At 46.3% G+C, this 15,731-nt stretch overlaps 1 protein-coding gene across 6 annotated transcripts in view; it reads left to right on the plus strand.

Moving 5' to 3' along the window:
* TRAF3IP2 (TRAF3 interacting protein 2) overlaps positions 1-14,213 on the plus strand; it is a 47,278-nt gene extending 33,065 nt beyond the window's left edge. For 3 of the 6 annotated variants that reach the window (XM_021937973.2, XM_021937972.2, XM_021937974.2), the window contains 4 exons: positions 5,355-5,423; positions 6,528-6,644; positions 10,094-10,168; positions 13,605-14,213. In XM_021937973.2, the coding sequence (XP_021793665.2) occupies positions 5,355-5,423; positions 6,528-6,644; positions 10,094-10,168; positions 13,605-13,751 (408 nt within the window). In that variant the 3' untranslated portion in view covers positions 13,752-14,213. The other 3 variants (XM_021937976.2, XM_021937977.2, XM_021937975.2) reach the window with 3 other exon arrangements.
* The last annotated feature ends 1,518 nt before the right edge of the window (positions 14,214-15,731 follow it).

Raw genomic sequence — 15,731 nt, forward strand, 5'->3', positions numbered from 1 at the left:
TGATTTATGTGATTATGCATTGAATGCTTATAGATTTAGGTAATAATTATTTTCTAGATTTTAAACTATCTGAAGTCTCCAGCATTTTTTCCCTGTATGCTGTTTGAGTGACCCCACGTACCTCTGAACAGCAAGATCAGCGCTAATGCTGACCATATATGCAGCTAGCCCCTGGCCTGAAGGAAACGCCGGGCTCTTGCTGCACTTTGTACCTTTGTCCTTTCTCACCAATCATACCCACTTTGGTTGAGCTTCCCATAATGCAGGAAGCTGCAGGCTTCACCACGGTCTCCTGCTTATTTAACAAAGTCCTTTTGTTCTGCACTGGGTTATGAAGTTTGAAGTAGAACCCTACAGCCTGAATCCCCCACTGCACACAGCTGCTGTTTCCACACCTTGACACAGTGATGCTTCTGGATGGGCGATACTGGCCAGGTTTGGGGCTGGTCTAATCCAGTTCCAGGGGAGGCTGACCTAACCCAGCCCTGCAGGTCCACTGTGATCCTGGTCCCAGAAATCTCAGGAAACAGACGCTGCGCCTGTCGCCCTGCGGTCCCTTGACACAGTACAGCTTAAAGCCATGTAAATTTTTCTCTATGATAAATAAAATACCACACGATGCTACTCAGGGGACTGGCTTTCCTCAAACACTGAGATAACTTCTTTTCCTTTCCAGAGCCCTCTTCTAGGCCTCTTCTAGTGAATTCTAGAGAGTGGTGAAAAATTAACGGAAATATGAATATAAATGTCTATGGGTAAAGAGGGATACTTAGTAACTAAATATCCACTTTTAAAGTTATTTAGTATTGTTTAACAGGAGTTTTTATTTGAAGTTTTCTTTATTCTATAAGATAATTTTTTTTTTTTTCTTTTTGAGACAGAGTCTCGAACTGTTGCCCGGGCTGGTGTGCAGTGGCGCAATCTTGGCTCACTGCAACCTCCGCCTCCCAGGTTCAGCCTCCCAAGTAGCTAGGATTACAGGTGCCCACCACCATGCCTAGTTAATTAAAAAAAAATTTTTTTTATTTTTATTTTTAGTAGAGATGGGGTTTCACTATCTTGGCCAGGCTGATCTCAAACTCCTGACCTCATGATCTGCCCGGCTCGGCCTCCCAAAGTGCTGGGAATACAGGTGTGAGCCACCACACTCGGCCAAGACAATTTTTTTAAAAAATGAAAATGAAAGTTCTTTTTTAAAAAAAGCATACAACTTATACAATCCAACTCCATAATTATATAGAGACTAATATTTCCCTTACTAATTTCTGGTATAAGAAAGCACTGTAGTGGCCAAGTGTGGCTCATGCCTGTTATCCTAGCACTTTGGGAGGCCAAGGCGGGCAAATTGCCTGAGCTCAGGAGTTCGAGACGAGCCTAGGCAACATGGAGAAACCCCATCTCTACTAAAATACAAAATATGGCCAGGTGCAGTGGCTCACACCTGTAATACTAGCACTCTGTAAGGCTGAGGCAGGCAGATCACCTGAGGTCGGGAGTTCAAGACCAGCCTGGACAACATAGTGAAACCCTGTGTCTACAAAAAATACAAAAAAATTAGCCGAGTGTGGTGGCACACGCCTGTAGTCCCAGCTACTTGGGAGACTGAGGAGGGAGAATTGCTTGAATCCTGGAGGTGAAGGTTGTAGTGAGCTGAGATCTTGTCACTGCATTCCAGCCTGGGTGACAGAGCAAGGCTCTGTCTCAAAAAAAAAAAAAGCTGGCATGCTGGTGTGCACCTGTAGTCCCAGCTACTTGGGAGGCTGAGGCACAAGAATTGCTTGAATCTGGGCAGGTGGAAGTTGCAGTGAGCCGGGATCACACCACTGCACTCCAATCCAGCCTGGGTGATAGAGCAAGACTCTGTCTCCAAAAAAAATAGAAAAAAAGAAAGCACTGTGGCAACTGTGACATAAAATCAAATTACACTGGGTGCGGTGGTGTGCGCCTATAGTCCCAGCTACTTGGGAGGCAGAGGTGTGAGGATCACTTGAGTCCAGGAGTTGGAGGCCGGCCTGGGCCATATAGCAAGACCAGGTCTGTGATATAAATAAATAATAAGACATAAGGCCAATATTTCAGAAAAGATATTACTTTTTGTCATTTCCAAAGACACATACTGATTGCCCCTGGAGAAGAGCTTAGGTTTTGTTTGTTTGTTTATCTTAGCAACCAGGGGCTGCTTAGGCAGAATTTAAATCTGTCCCTGACCCTCATCTCTATGTAGACTTGTGGTAGAAATCACAGAGCCCAGTCCTGGACAGCTAAGTTATTATGGAGACATCCAGATCCCCTTAGTGGAAAGAAACACTTAATGAGTAATTTAAGGAGAGTGTAATAAAGGGCCTATTACAAAGCTTTGGGTAGGTTTTAGAGAATCCAATTTTATTGGGGATAGTGCAGTATGCTGGCACTAGCAAAAGCAGGGAGTTGTTACTGCCCCTAGTTCTAAAGAGGCAAAGGAGGAATTCTCACTGGAACATGAAGAGGATGGCTATAGTAGTTTGCTAGGATTCCCATAAAGTACTACAGACTGGATGGCTTAAGCGTAGAAATTTATTTTTGCACAGTTCTGGAGGCTGGAGGTCCAAGATCAAAGTTTCAGCAGGGTTGATTTCATCCTGAGGCATTTCTCCTTGACTGGTAGCTGGCTGTCTTCTCCTTCTGTCCTCACATGGTCTGTCCTCTGTGTGGACACATGTCTGTGTTCTAACCCTGGACACCAGTCCTACTGGATTAGGGCCCACACATATTACCTCTTTTTACCCTAATTACTTCTCTAAAGGTCCTATCTCCAAATACAGTCACATTCTGAGGTACTGGGAGATAGGCTTCAACATAGGAATTTTGGGAGCACAATTCAGCCCCTAATAGTAGCTGTGTGGAGGAATGATCATGACAGGAGCTATGAACTTTGGGAGAGACTTGGAGAAACAAATGGAAGATATCCAGCTCATTGCATTACCCAGGATGTCCACCTCAGTAGCTGGGAATAATTTAGAGTGCTTGAATAATAACAATAATCACCATTTTTTATTTATTTAATTTTTTGAGACGGGGTCTTGCTCTGTCACCCAGGCTGGGGTGCAGTGGCATGATCTCAGCTCACTGCAACCTCTGCCTCCCAGGCTCAAGCAATTCTTCTGCCCCAGCCTCCTGCGTAACTGGGATTACAGGCGCCTGCCACCAAGCTCAGCTAATTTTTTTTTTTTTTTTTGTATTTTTAGTAGAGACAGGGTTTCACCATATTGGCCAGGCTGGTCTCATACTCCTAACCTCAAGTGATCTGCCCGCCTCAGCCTCCCAAAGTGCTGGGATTACAGGCGTGAGCCATCATGCCCGGCCAATTATCACCATTTATTGAGTGCTCATTTCCTGCCTGGCATTATGATAGGCCTTTTCCATGTTAACTCATTTAAGTCCTCACAACCACCCTAGGAAGTCAGTTTATTAACCACATATTACAAGTGAAGATAAAATTTAGTGAGTTCTAGTAACATTTCCAAAGTCATGCAGGTGGGAAGTGGCAAAGCCAAGATAGAACCCAAGCTGTCCATTTCTTCTCAACCCTAACACTATATTGCTTCTCTCCCATATAATATCAATGGATTAGCGACACAGTCACAGAAAGCTACAAGAGCGTTCTCAAGAGTAGTCACTGGCCATTACACATTGGAAAACAGGAGTCATCTAAACCAAAATAACAGCCATTCCATTTTTCATGTAAAGACACATATTCTGAACTCTGTACTCTACATATGTGATAGTTTGGCGTACACAGGGCATGGTCTCTTTCCGTAGGAAGCTTAGCATCAGGTTGAAAAGACACAGCAGACATAAATGAAACGTGTCCTGAATAAAAGAATGTTATCATATGTGTTAATTGTCCAGCATCATTAGTGGTCACAATGGGGTAGAGTTAGGTAAAGTGAGGAAGAGGAGGAGATTGGCGTGTGGGAAGGATTCACAGAGCAGGGGGGCTTGTGCTCTGCTTTTAGGATACAGGGGACACCAATGTGGGGAGTAAAGTAGACAGGATATGTGGGGAAAAGAGAGGCGAGGCTGGATCATGGATGGCACAGAAAGCCTGTTGAAGGGCTGGGACTCGACTTGATCAGTCCTAAACAGTGGAGTGACATTTATTTTTTATTTTTTATTTTTGAGACAGGGTCTTGTTCTTTTGCTCAGGCTGGAATGCAGTGGCATGGCCACAGCTCACTGCAGCCTCTACCTCCCATGCTTAACCCATCTTCCTGCCTCACCCTCCCGGGTAGCTTTGACTACAGGTTCATGTCACCATGTCCGGCTAATTTTTTGTATTTTTTGTAGAGATGGAGTCTCACCATATTTCCCAGGCTGGTCTCGAACTCTTGGGTTCAAGTGATCTGCCTGCCACAGCCTCCCAAGTGCTGGGAATACAGGCATGAGCCACCGTGCCTGGCCTGGAGTGACATTTAGGACAAGTAATCTGGGAGCAGTGCAGCTGAATCACATAACCCCTCCCCAGGGACACTCTCCCTGAGTCACCCATTCCAGTATATGATCCTTCTTCCCATCAACAGCACCTCGTGAATACACACGTGCATGCACACACACACACACACACACACACACACACACGGCAGTATAAGCCTGAGCCCAAGAAGGGCCTTCTTATTTGGTTTCTTATAAAATAAAAAAGAACTGATCTTTCTCCTTTTAAAATATCCCTTCAAAAACTTGAACACTGATAGTAAATATCAGTCTTTTCAAGGCCTAAGAGTTCTACTTCTGACTTTCATCATAAACTTCTTCCCTACCATTTCAGTAATTGTTTTTGTGACTGTTCCCTGGCTCTGCTCCAAGTTTCATACAATCCTTTTGAAACATATAGATCGAAACTGGACATAATACCATAATAATGACCTCACTAATGCAAGTAAAGCACCACAATTGTATCTCAGTTACTTGTATGCCACACATCCATTAAAATGTTCCAGAATTATGTTTGCCTTTCAAATTTCTAAATTACAGATGTATAATGTATGTATATTGCTGGCTTATATCCAACTTAGTGGTATACTGTGTCACTCAGATTTTTAAAAACCTGATTATTGTGTAGCCATAGATATATTTTGATGTGTATCAGAATATCCTAATTATGGACATAATATTAACTACTTAAATGCCTACTAATGTTGAAATAGGGAATATTTTCAGAAAATTATATTTTGTTTTTTAGACCTATGTGCTCCTCCTTGCAAAAAGCATTCGTTAAGTTTTGGAGCTTGAAATGTATCTAGTATCGTGTTTTCTTCTGCTCTGCATCTTGAGAGAACCTCTCAGTAAGGGCCAGCTCCCTCATCTTTTTCTTGCAGATTGACATATTTGAGGATAGAATCCGAGGCATTGATATCATTAAATGGATGGAGCGCTACCTTAGGGATGTAAGTACATTCCAAAAATCAGAGGTTGCTTTCTGGTGAGAAAGACAATGAGCTTACGAAGTTGCTTTATGAAAGAAACCCTGGCATACCCACCTAAGTCGGAAGCTGAGAAAGCCCCAACAAAGCCTCCCTTGTTGGAAGCTGTGCAAAGACTTGGAAAGGAAGGATGGGGTCGCCCTCTTGGACATGCACAGGCAGGAAATAACGGTCAAACCAGACACAGGTGGTTGATAACAATCAGAGGAAACAATCTTTTGACGAGAATAGGAAAGAAGGAAATGAAGGCGGAGAGTGGGGAGAGAGCAGCAGAATTCAATTTAATCTGAGGCCACCCCAAGTGTTTTGTAGAACTGGGCGGAAGAGGTTTCCCAGGCAGCCTCGCAGGCTGCACAGCACACCACCCCCGAGGTGCCCACGCGCAGCCCCGTGATTTGTTCTCCACTGACAGAATCTATACCGGCCACTGGGACACGTTGTGCTTTAACAAGATCGAAATTGATTGCTGCCAGCGTGTCCGTGTCGGCTGCTGCTTTCGGAGGGAGCTGGTGGGGGACGGGAGTCTCAGCAGGCTGGGGTTTTGCACTTTTCCTTTTGTCTGCAGCCTGACGTTTGCTTTGTGCTGAAGGGTCTGTTCCTACCGACTGTGCTAATGTGTACACGCAGAAGACAGGGCAGTCAAGAGTGCAGTGACTGGCAGCTCAGAACCAGCTGGGGGGAGGAAGGGTGCTTCTCACTGTTGGTGTCGCAGTGCCTTTTTGCCACGACGCAGACTCCCTCAGTGATTCGGGCTTTCATTAGAGGTTCATTAATGATGGTTGTGGACAATGGTAGGCAAAAGCACATCTCTTTGGGAGAGCCTCTCTCTGAACCATTTGCTCTGCATGTTCGAGGTGGGGCTGGGCTGGAGACGGAGGGAGAAGCAGAGACAAGAGTCTGCCTGAGTGGGGGCCAGTGCTTCTCTTTCTATGGAGGATGAGCCTGGCCCTCTGTCCCCAGTGTGTCAGAGAATGCCCACAGTCCTGCTGGCCAGTTTCCAGCCCGCCTTCACCAAACGGACCACACTTTACACTCCCATAAACATGCCTTTCTCCCTCTCATTAACAGAAGACCGTGATGATAATCGTAGCAATCAGCCCCAAATACAAACAGGATGTGGAAGGCGCTGAGTCGCAGCTGGACGAGGATGAGCATGGCTTACATACTAAGTACATTCATCGAATGGTGAGTGGGGAGGAGATCACAGCACCTCACTGTCCCCTGCGGATACCTTGTCCAGGGAAGTCCCATTCTTCCCCAGAGACCAACTGAAGGCAGCATGATGCTGGGTGAAGAGCACCAGGCCTGCAGTGTCAGGAGAGGGGCTGTTGTTTCTGGCTCCATCTACCTTAGGGACTGTGGGCAAGGCACTGCACCTCTGGGACTCAGTTGTTCCTATCAGTTGCAAGGGGAGAGCAATCTGTGATCTCTAGGATCCAAGATTCTGGAAAGACGTGCTCTGCTGGCTTAGCTGTTTACCAGCAACCGTGAAGTCCTAGGAGGCGGGAGACAGGGCAGTGAGGAGGGCTGGCTCCTGCAGCTGTATCATGTTCTGTGCCCTACCTTTTCAGAAAGGCAGGTGGCGTAGTGAAAGGGACACCTGCTGTTGCATCACGTGGGCCTGGTTAAAGTTGGCTTCCTCATGTACAGGCTGTGTGATCACGGCTCCACTGCTTAAACTCTTTGTGCCTCAATGTCCCTATTCACAAAATGGGTTGCTAATACTTACAGGGTTGTCGTGAAGATGAAATGAAATCATGTTTTCAAAATATCTGGTGCATATCAGTTGCTCAAACAAGGGAAGGGAGTGTTCTTAGCTCATGACAGGTGGGGAACTATGGGGCCTGGTTATACTCAAATCAGTGGGAGACATTGATGATATTCAACTTGCTCAGCATGGGATCAAACTAGAACATTTGACCGAAACAATCACCCAGCTTTGGAACTGGCTGTCTTATGGGCTACCACTCCTCCTGCTCCCCGTGATCATAGAGACGCTGTGAAGACAGTTTCTGCTTGACTGGGATACATTGCTACACTTGTGATTTTCAGGCTGTCCTGTGGAGTTCCCAATGGGTGTCCATACGTGCTGGAGGAGGGGCTGGGTCTGTGCCTCCCACCCCCACCTCAGCCAGAGCTGGTTCATACTTCTCAGGCTTGTTAGTTGACCGAGGATTCTGAGATTTTAAAAGGCTTGGAAAATCACTGGACTAGAACTGATAAGCTCCATTTCAGCTCTAACACTCCATGAGGCGGAAGGCACCTGGAATGGGCATCGAGTGTCACTAAGACGGGAAGATGGGGAGGACACAGTCAGGCTGTCTCAGGGCACACAGCTTTATCTCAGGGCAAGCAGACATAGGTCCCAGGTCTGTCCTGTGGGTCAGCAGCGTGGGAAAGGAGCAGGGTGGGTGTTCCCATCTGAGTTTTCACGGTCTCTGTCTCCCTTTCCACCAAGTGCAGACCACTCATGTGAGCTCATACCCAAGCCGAAGGAAGAGCCGAGGCAAGGGGACGAGGTTAAAAAATGAGGCCAGGGAGTCAGGAGATAAGGCTCCCTCCTCTTCTGGTCTCAACCAGTCTCACAGCCCTTGTACAGTGCTCCGGAAAGGTATCATTTCTGGGAGTAAACTGCCTTAAAAGGTCATGGCTGGCTCTGGGTGCTGCCGGCCCCTGGTTGTCTGATGCACGACTGCATGGCCTCAGAGCGCCCGATGTCCTGTCTGCATCTCTAGCAACCTGCCAGTCCCAGAAGCTGACAGCTGGTGCGTGGGAAGGGCTCGAGGCCTCAGCCAGTTCCTAAGGAAACCTGTCTAGCTCTGTGGGTGTGTGGTGTAGCCAGGCAGTAATACACAGCTTGGCCTCAGAGCTTGTCTGACTGTACCAACTGGAACCAGACTGTCTCCAAACTTGGTTTCTTGGGCCACAATGTCTTGGGCCCTTACTCATCACAGAAGGGGTCGAAGAGGTCAGATACAGAAGTGCCTTCCTGCCTGCCTGGCTGACTTCCTGGACCCCTCTAGGCAACAGAAAACCCTGGAACAATAAGAACTTGGCCATGACAGAGGTAGTGCAGAGGTACTGATGAGTAACTGCATCATAGAGTGAATTAGTTTACACTCAGTAGCTGGAAGGATGAGAGAAAATAAAAATGCACTGCTGCTGGCTGGCCCCTCCACAGGCTGGGCAGCCTAGTGCACAAGCCAAACTTCACAGTATACGGAGTCCTTCACAGTATACAGAGTCCTTCACAGTATACGGAGTCCTAGAAGTCAGACAAAACTCAGCGCTTCACTTGTAACTAACTTACGTACTCCATCCCCTTCCTTTCATGTGTACTTGGTGCTGGAGTGGTGGGTGCTTCTAGCTGCACAGTACTTGGGTCATTTTAAAATATGTTCTTGGTGTTATCTTCTGGTTTTTGGAGAGAGGTGATTCCGAGAACACACCCTGTGGAGGATTTGTGTGTGTTGTGTGATCGTGTATGTGTGTTTGTGTATGCGAGTATGTGAGAGTGTGTGTTTATGAGGGGTTTCTATGGTGATTTCAATAACGGCCATCACCACTGTCACTTTCTTCTCTGTTCTGTTATTTCCATGCACAATGAAAACTTCTCAGTTATAAAAATGAATTGGAAGATGAAATGGTTGGAAACACATAATTCCTCGTCTCCTCCTCATCAGATGACCGAAAGCTTTGTGCTGGTCACAGGATTTGGGAGACTCTAACTCCTATTGAAAATTCTGATTTTTGAGAGAGCTCTTGGTAGCTAAATCCTCTTGGGCTACCGCAGTGTCAGAGCATATTGGAACTGGTGTGAGGAACCTAGAGCCTGGCAGACGGAGCTCTTCACAGTTGACAGCCCCTCTCTGCCAAGCCCATCTTGTGCTCCAGCCACAGTGCATTAGTAGCTGGTCCCAACCACATCAACACACTTTCACACCTCCAGACATTTGCTCATGCTGTTGCTTCTGCCATGAAGGTCCTTCTCCTTGCCTCTATTCTCCCTACTTGACCAAAATATTTTCTTTCAGTGCCCAGATGAACCCTCTTTTGTAACTGTCCTTCCAGTCTCCGATGTAGAATGGATGGCCCCCACTCTGGGCTTCTGGAGCAGTTGTTCATACTTTTCACCCTGCACTTTGGTTGGTAATTTCCCTTTCTGCCTGCCCACTAGACTGCTGGCTTTGTGAAGATAGGGACTGTATCTGTGGTGTTCTGCTAAGCTGGCTCTCCTGATTTATAGCACTTACCTACTTCCATGGTATAAATACTCCCCAATACCATCGCCAGTTTCAAGCTATCAGTGTAAAGTCACTGAACACAGAATTAGGAAGAGATGCACACAACCAGCTTTTGTGAGCTGCTGCAAGCCAGTTCCAGCATACCCTGGAGGTGTATCCTAATCCTTCAAACCCAAAGTCGGACATAGAATGTGACTTCTAATAGGCCGCCAATAATCGACTGATGAGTGAATGGAATAGATGTGTAATGGGGAGGCCTTAAAATGCTAAGTGTGTGGCACTCAAGTATGGAATCAGAAGAAAAATGCCATGGGACGTGCGTGATTATGGGTACCATTAACTCCTCATCCTCATTCCTGAAATTAAACCTTCACATTTGTTTGGTTTCAGATGCAGATTGAGTTCATAAAACAAGGAAGCATGAATTTCAGATTCATCCCTGTGCTCTTCCCAAATGCTAAGAAGGTAAACAAACAAAGAAACAAAATCCTCATAATTCAATCTTTGGTTTTCTTTGCCATCTGGGATTTTAAGTGGAAAACACTGTCCATTGTTTTTTTCTTTCTTTTCTTTTTTCTCTTTTTGATATGGAGTCTCGATGTGTTGCCTAGCCTGGAGTGCAATGGCACGACCTTGGCTCACTGCAACCTCTGCCTCCTGGGTTCAAGTGATTCTCCTTCTTCAGCTTCCCAAGTAGCTGGGATTACAGGTCCCCGCCATCACACCTGGCTAATTTTTGTATTTTTAGTAGAGATGGGGTTTCACCATGTTAGCCAGGCTGGTCTTGAACTCCTGACCTCAGGTGATCTGCCTGCCTCAGCCTCCCAAAGTGCTGGGATGACAGGCGTGAAACACCGTGTCTGCCGATTCTTTATCAATCCTTAAAGATAACAATGTTACCAGAAAGCTCAACAAGTTGTACCACTCAGTTTAGCAGCATGAATCTGAAAGGTTTTAAAGCTATCTGATAGGATCACTGCTGTCCTAATTGTTCAAAGAACCACTGCACACAAAGTTTCTGTTTTAACTCGAGAGAAAAAGAGAAGGTTCATGTGATACTTCTCATCTCTTGTACATAAAAGTTAAGATGTGTATGGTTTTTGCTGGCTGTTCCGGGGAGGCACTTCACTGCACATAATTCAGCTCTCAAAGCTAATGATTACAGGAATTAAATCTACAGTTACCAGAGTGAACTTTGCTATGATTCATATGAGGCTTTTCACACCAGAAGGGTCTGCCAGTAAGTTTGGAGAATGGGGGCAAAACCATCTGAGGCCACATTCCAGGTTTGGCAAAGGGAAGGCGGCAGTGGAGTAAACATGCTGAGAATCAGACCACAGCACCCTCAACTCAGACCCTGTTTCACCCTGGAGGGATCCTCAGATATCAAGACTGCACTGAGACCTCTGCCCTGGATGAGGGAGGCTCCAGTTTATGGGAATGGGACACTCAGGCTGTATGATGCACAGTCTGTACAATGGCACACCTTTCTATCCTCCCTGCGCTGCCTTTGCCCAGAGTTTCACTGCTCTCACTTACCTTTGAGTCTCCTTACTGGTCTCATCTCCACTTTGACCTTGTGCTAGCCATCCTCTGCTCTGCCATCAAAGACGAACATCCAAAATGTAGGTCTGATCTGTTTCTTGGTAGCTTAAAAATTGTGTGCTGTTTTCCCATTGACTACAAGATCATATCCACCTTTCTTAGCATGAGCTATGAGACCTCTCAGAAGAGGACTGTGTCCCCTTGCGTAGATCTCTCTCATCATTCTCTGTAGATGCTCTGTGCTCTGGTCACCCTGGACCTCTTCAGCATGCTCTCACACATGCTGTGTTCTTTTGTATCTCTGTGCCTTTGCCTTTTCTGTTCCATCTGCTTGCGATGCCCTTCCCTAACTCGCCTGCCTAGTGAACTCTTACTTACCCTTATATCACCCAATCTCTCTAGCCTCCCCAACACCTCTTTTGCTTGTTTGTTTGTTTGTTTGTTTGTTTTGAGACGGGGTCTTGCTCTGTCCTCAGGCTGGAGTGCAGTGGTGTGATCTTGGCTCACTGCAACCTCTGCCTCCCGGATTCAAGCGATTCTCCTCTCACAGCCTCTCAAGTAGCTGGGACTACAGGGACATGCCACTACGCCCAGCTAATTTTTGTGTTTTTCGTGGAGACAGGGTTTCACCATGTTGGACAGGATGGTCTCGTTCTCTTGACCTTGTGATCCACCCGCCTAGGCCTCCCAAAGTGTTTCTTTCTTTCTTTCTTTTTTTTTTTTTTTGAGAAAGGGTCTTGCTCTGTCACCCAGGCTGGAGTGCAATGGTGCAATCTTGGCTCACTGCAACCTCCACCTCCCAGGTTCAAGCAATTCTCCTGCCTCAGCCTCCCAAGTAGCTGTTATAGGCACTCGCCACCATGCCTGGCTAATTTTTGTATGTTTAGTAGAGACAGGGTTTCACCATGTTGGCCAGGCTGGTCTTGAACTCCTGATCTCAGGTAATCCGCTTTCCTTAGCCTCCCAAGTGCTGGGATTACAGGCGTGAGCCACTGCGCCCTGCCCTGACACCTCTTTACCTCCATGCTGATATATTTCATTGTCTTTTTCTTAAGAGCGCTTAATTCTAGCACCTTGGATCAATGGTATGTGTTTGGGTTGAGGGTACTGGGAATGATTGTTTAGAATTATTGGAGCATGGTGGTATAAAAAATAGACCAAATTTTCATTGGTTTTGTTATTATTTTTAAATGTCCTTCAGAGAATGCCCATATTGCCTGAGCTCAGCACAGGCCGCTCTCACCACCTGTCCCCTTGGTACACTATTGACTAGAAAATCGTTTGTTGACATTTTGCTTTCATCCTAAGATTTGAAGTCCTCAAGGCAGTCCCTGCGTCCTTTTCATTTGGGCATCCTCAGTACTCAGCATGATGCCTGCCATGCAGCAGGTGCTGCTTCTAAGCACATCCTACAGTACCTAGAGGAGTCCCGCCCTATAGTCCCTGGGAGTTAGACTCAAAAGCAAAGGCCTTACCGAGGCCTACAGGGTGCTATCCGATACAGCCCCTTCTACTTCCTCCGCACGTACTCACTCTGCTCTACTCACTGTAGCCTTGTTGCTTGTGACCAGGCCCAACACACTCCCTCCACAGGGCCTTCGCGCTGGCTCTTCTAGCTGCCTGGACCCAGACAACCACAGAGCTTGCTTCTTCCACTCTTTTAGGTCTTTGCTCCTTTTCTCAGTGAGACCTCTCCTAAGCACCCTATTTAAAACTGCAAATCTTTCACCCTTGCCCCAGCACTCCCTGTCCCCTTTCTTGTTTAATTCTTCTCCACAGCATGCGTCACCGTTGAACACACTATCCATTTTACTTATGATCTGCCTCTCCCCACCAGAATATCCACTCCATGAGGGCAGTCTGACACTGCACCCCCAGGATCCCTGGCTAACAGTTTCTGCCTCTGCCTGATCACTGAGGTCTGATGGGCTCCCTCTACTGCAGGCCAGACCTGGGGCTGGAGTGAAAGGGCAATTAATTGATTTAAGCCTACAGCCCTGGCATACTTCTTCTGAAGTCACAGGGGAATTCACATTACTCTGTGTGACCTCTGTCCTACCCCTTTTATGTGAGGGTGGTGAAAAGCACGTTGAAATGCAAAGGGTAGGTAGCCTGGGAGACTGACAGAAAATGCTGTGCACATGTGGTTTTTATAATGAGATATACAGCTTGTACCCGGAGCCAAGAACATTTCACATGCTAAACCTTTCCAAAAGCAAAACAGCACAACTCCCAGGATAGTTTGGTAGGAAACGCCCATGTAGGGAAAGCCAGAAATATTTGGGAACGGAGCCTGGGATCTGGAATCCAGGTTTTTCTCTAATGACCTTTGCTCCTGTCATTCTGTCTCCCATAGGAGCATGTGCCCACCTGGCTTCAGAACACTCACGTCTACAGCTGGCCCAAGAATAAAAAAAACATCCTGCTGCGGCTGCTGAGAGAGGAAGAGTATGTGGCTCCTCCACGGGGGCCTCTGCCCACCCTTCAGGTGGTTCCCTTGTGACACTGTTCATCCCCAGATCACTGAGGCTAGGCCATGTTTGGGGCCCTGTTCTGACAGCATTCTAGCTGAGGCTGGTCGGTAGCACTCCTGGCTGGTGTTTTCTCTGTTCCTCCCCGAGAGGCCCTCTGGCCCCCAGGAAACCTGTTGTGCAGAGTTCTTCCCCGGAGACCTCCACATACCCTGGCTTTGAAGTAGAGTCTGCGGCTGCTCTGCATTCTCTGCTTTTAAAAAACCCATTGCAGGTGCCAGGGTCCCACATGTTCCTCCTGACAGTTTGATGTGTCCATTCTGGGCCGCTCAGTGCTTAGCAAGTAGATAATGCAAGGGATGTGGCAGCAAATGGAAATGACTACGAACACTCTCCTATCACTTCAGGCTACTTTTATGAGTTAGCCAGATGCTTGTGTATCCTCAGACCAAACTGATTCATGTACAAATAATAAAATGTTTACTCTTTTGTAACATTATGTTTTACTTATCTCAAAGGAGATAGATACATATAATTTATAATGATACGGTTGCTTCCAGGGACATCAACAAAACTGCTTAGATATAATATTAGATAAATATAACAGACCACTCTGTATTAAAGGATTAAAGCCAGCTAGTTAAACAACCCTTTTTAACCATAATCATAGAAGGTTTATTCTTGCAATAAAGATTTTTAGGCTGGGCGCAGTGGCTCACACCTGTAATCCCAGCACTTTCGGAAGCTGAGGCAGGCAGATCATTTGAGGTCAGGAGTTTGAGACCAGCCTGGCCACCATGTTGAAACCCCATCTCTGCTAAAAATACAAAAAAGTTAGCTGGGCATGATGGTGTGCACCTGTAATCCCAGCTACTTGGGAGGCTGAGGCAGGAGAATAACTTGAACCTGGGAGGCAGAGGTTGCAGTGAGCCGAGATCATGCCACTGCACTCTAGCTTGGGAGACACAGCGAGAGTCCGTCTCAAACAAACAAACAAACAAAAACACCCATTTTTAACAAAACAACTTTATATAGCATATAACCATGATTCTAAATAGTATGATTACGGTTCTCAGGATCTGACTACATAGGTAAAAATATTTGCATATGTATATGAAGTGACAGGGAATGTAGGCTAGAATTATAGTCTGTGTTCTAATTTTGGTTCTACCACCAATTAGCTGTGTGACCTTTAGCAAGTCCTTTCACTTTTCTTAGATTCCAGGGACTCATTTATAAAATGACATGGACAAAAGAATCTCTAATCACTCTAAAAGATTTGAAGTCTAAATTCTAAATATTCTTTTGAGGAGTGACTGAGTTTTCATTTTCATAATTATGTCTTTCAGAGGATAAATTTACATTTTCTTAACAGAGACATTTTCTTCTTCTTTTTTTTTTTTTTGAGACAGTCTCACTCTGTAGTCCAAGCTGGAGTGCAGTGGTGCAATCTCGGCTCACTGCAACCTGCACCTCCTGGGTTCAAGTGATTCTTCTGCCTCAACCTTCCGAGTAGCTGGGCCTACAGGTGCCTGCCACCATGCCCGGCTAAGTTTTGTATTTTTAGTAGAGACGGGGTTTCATATTGGCCAGACTGGTCTCAAACTCCTGACCTTGTGATCCGCCCGCCTCAGCCTCCCAAAGTGCTGGGATTACAGGTGTGAGCCACCATGCCCAGCCAACATATTCCTCTTTTAAAAAATATCTTCTCACACCTGTAATCCCAGGACTTTGGGAGGCTGAGGCAGGTGGATCACAAGGTCAGGAGATCAAGACCATCCTGGCTAACATGGTGAAACCCCGTCTCTACTAAAAATACAAAAAAATTAGCTGGGCGTGGTGGCAGGCGCCTGTAGTCCCAGCTACTGGGGAGGCTGAGGCAGGAGAATGGTGTGAACCCGGGAGGCCGAGCTTGCAGTGAGCCAAGATCGTGCCGCTGCACTCCAGCCTGGGCAACAGAGTGAGACTCTGTCTCAAAATAAATAAATAAATAAATAAATAAATAAATAAAT

Source organism: Papio anubis, chromosome 6 (assembly GCF_008728515.1).
Source record: "Papio anubis isolate 15944 chromosome 6, Panubis1.0, whole genome shotgun sequence".
In the NCBI taxonomy this organism is placed as follows: domain Eukaryota; kingdom Metazoa; phylum Chordata; class Mammalia; order Primates; family Cercopithecidae; genus Papio; species Papio anubis.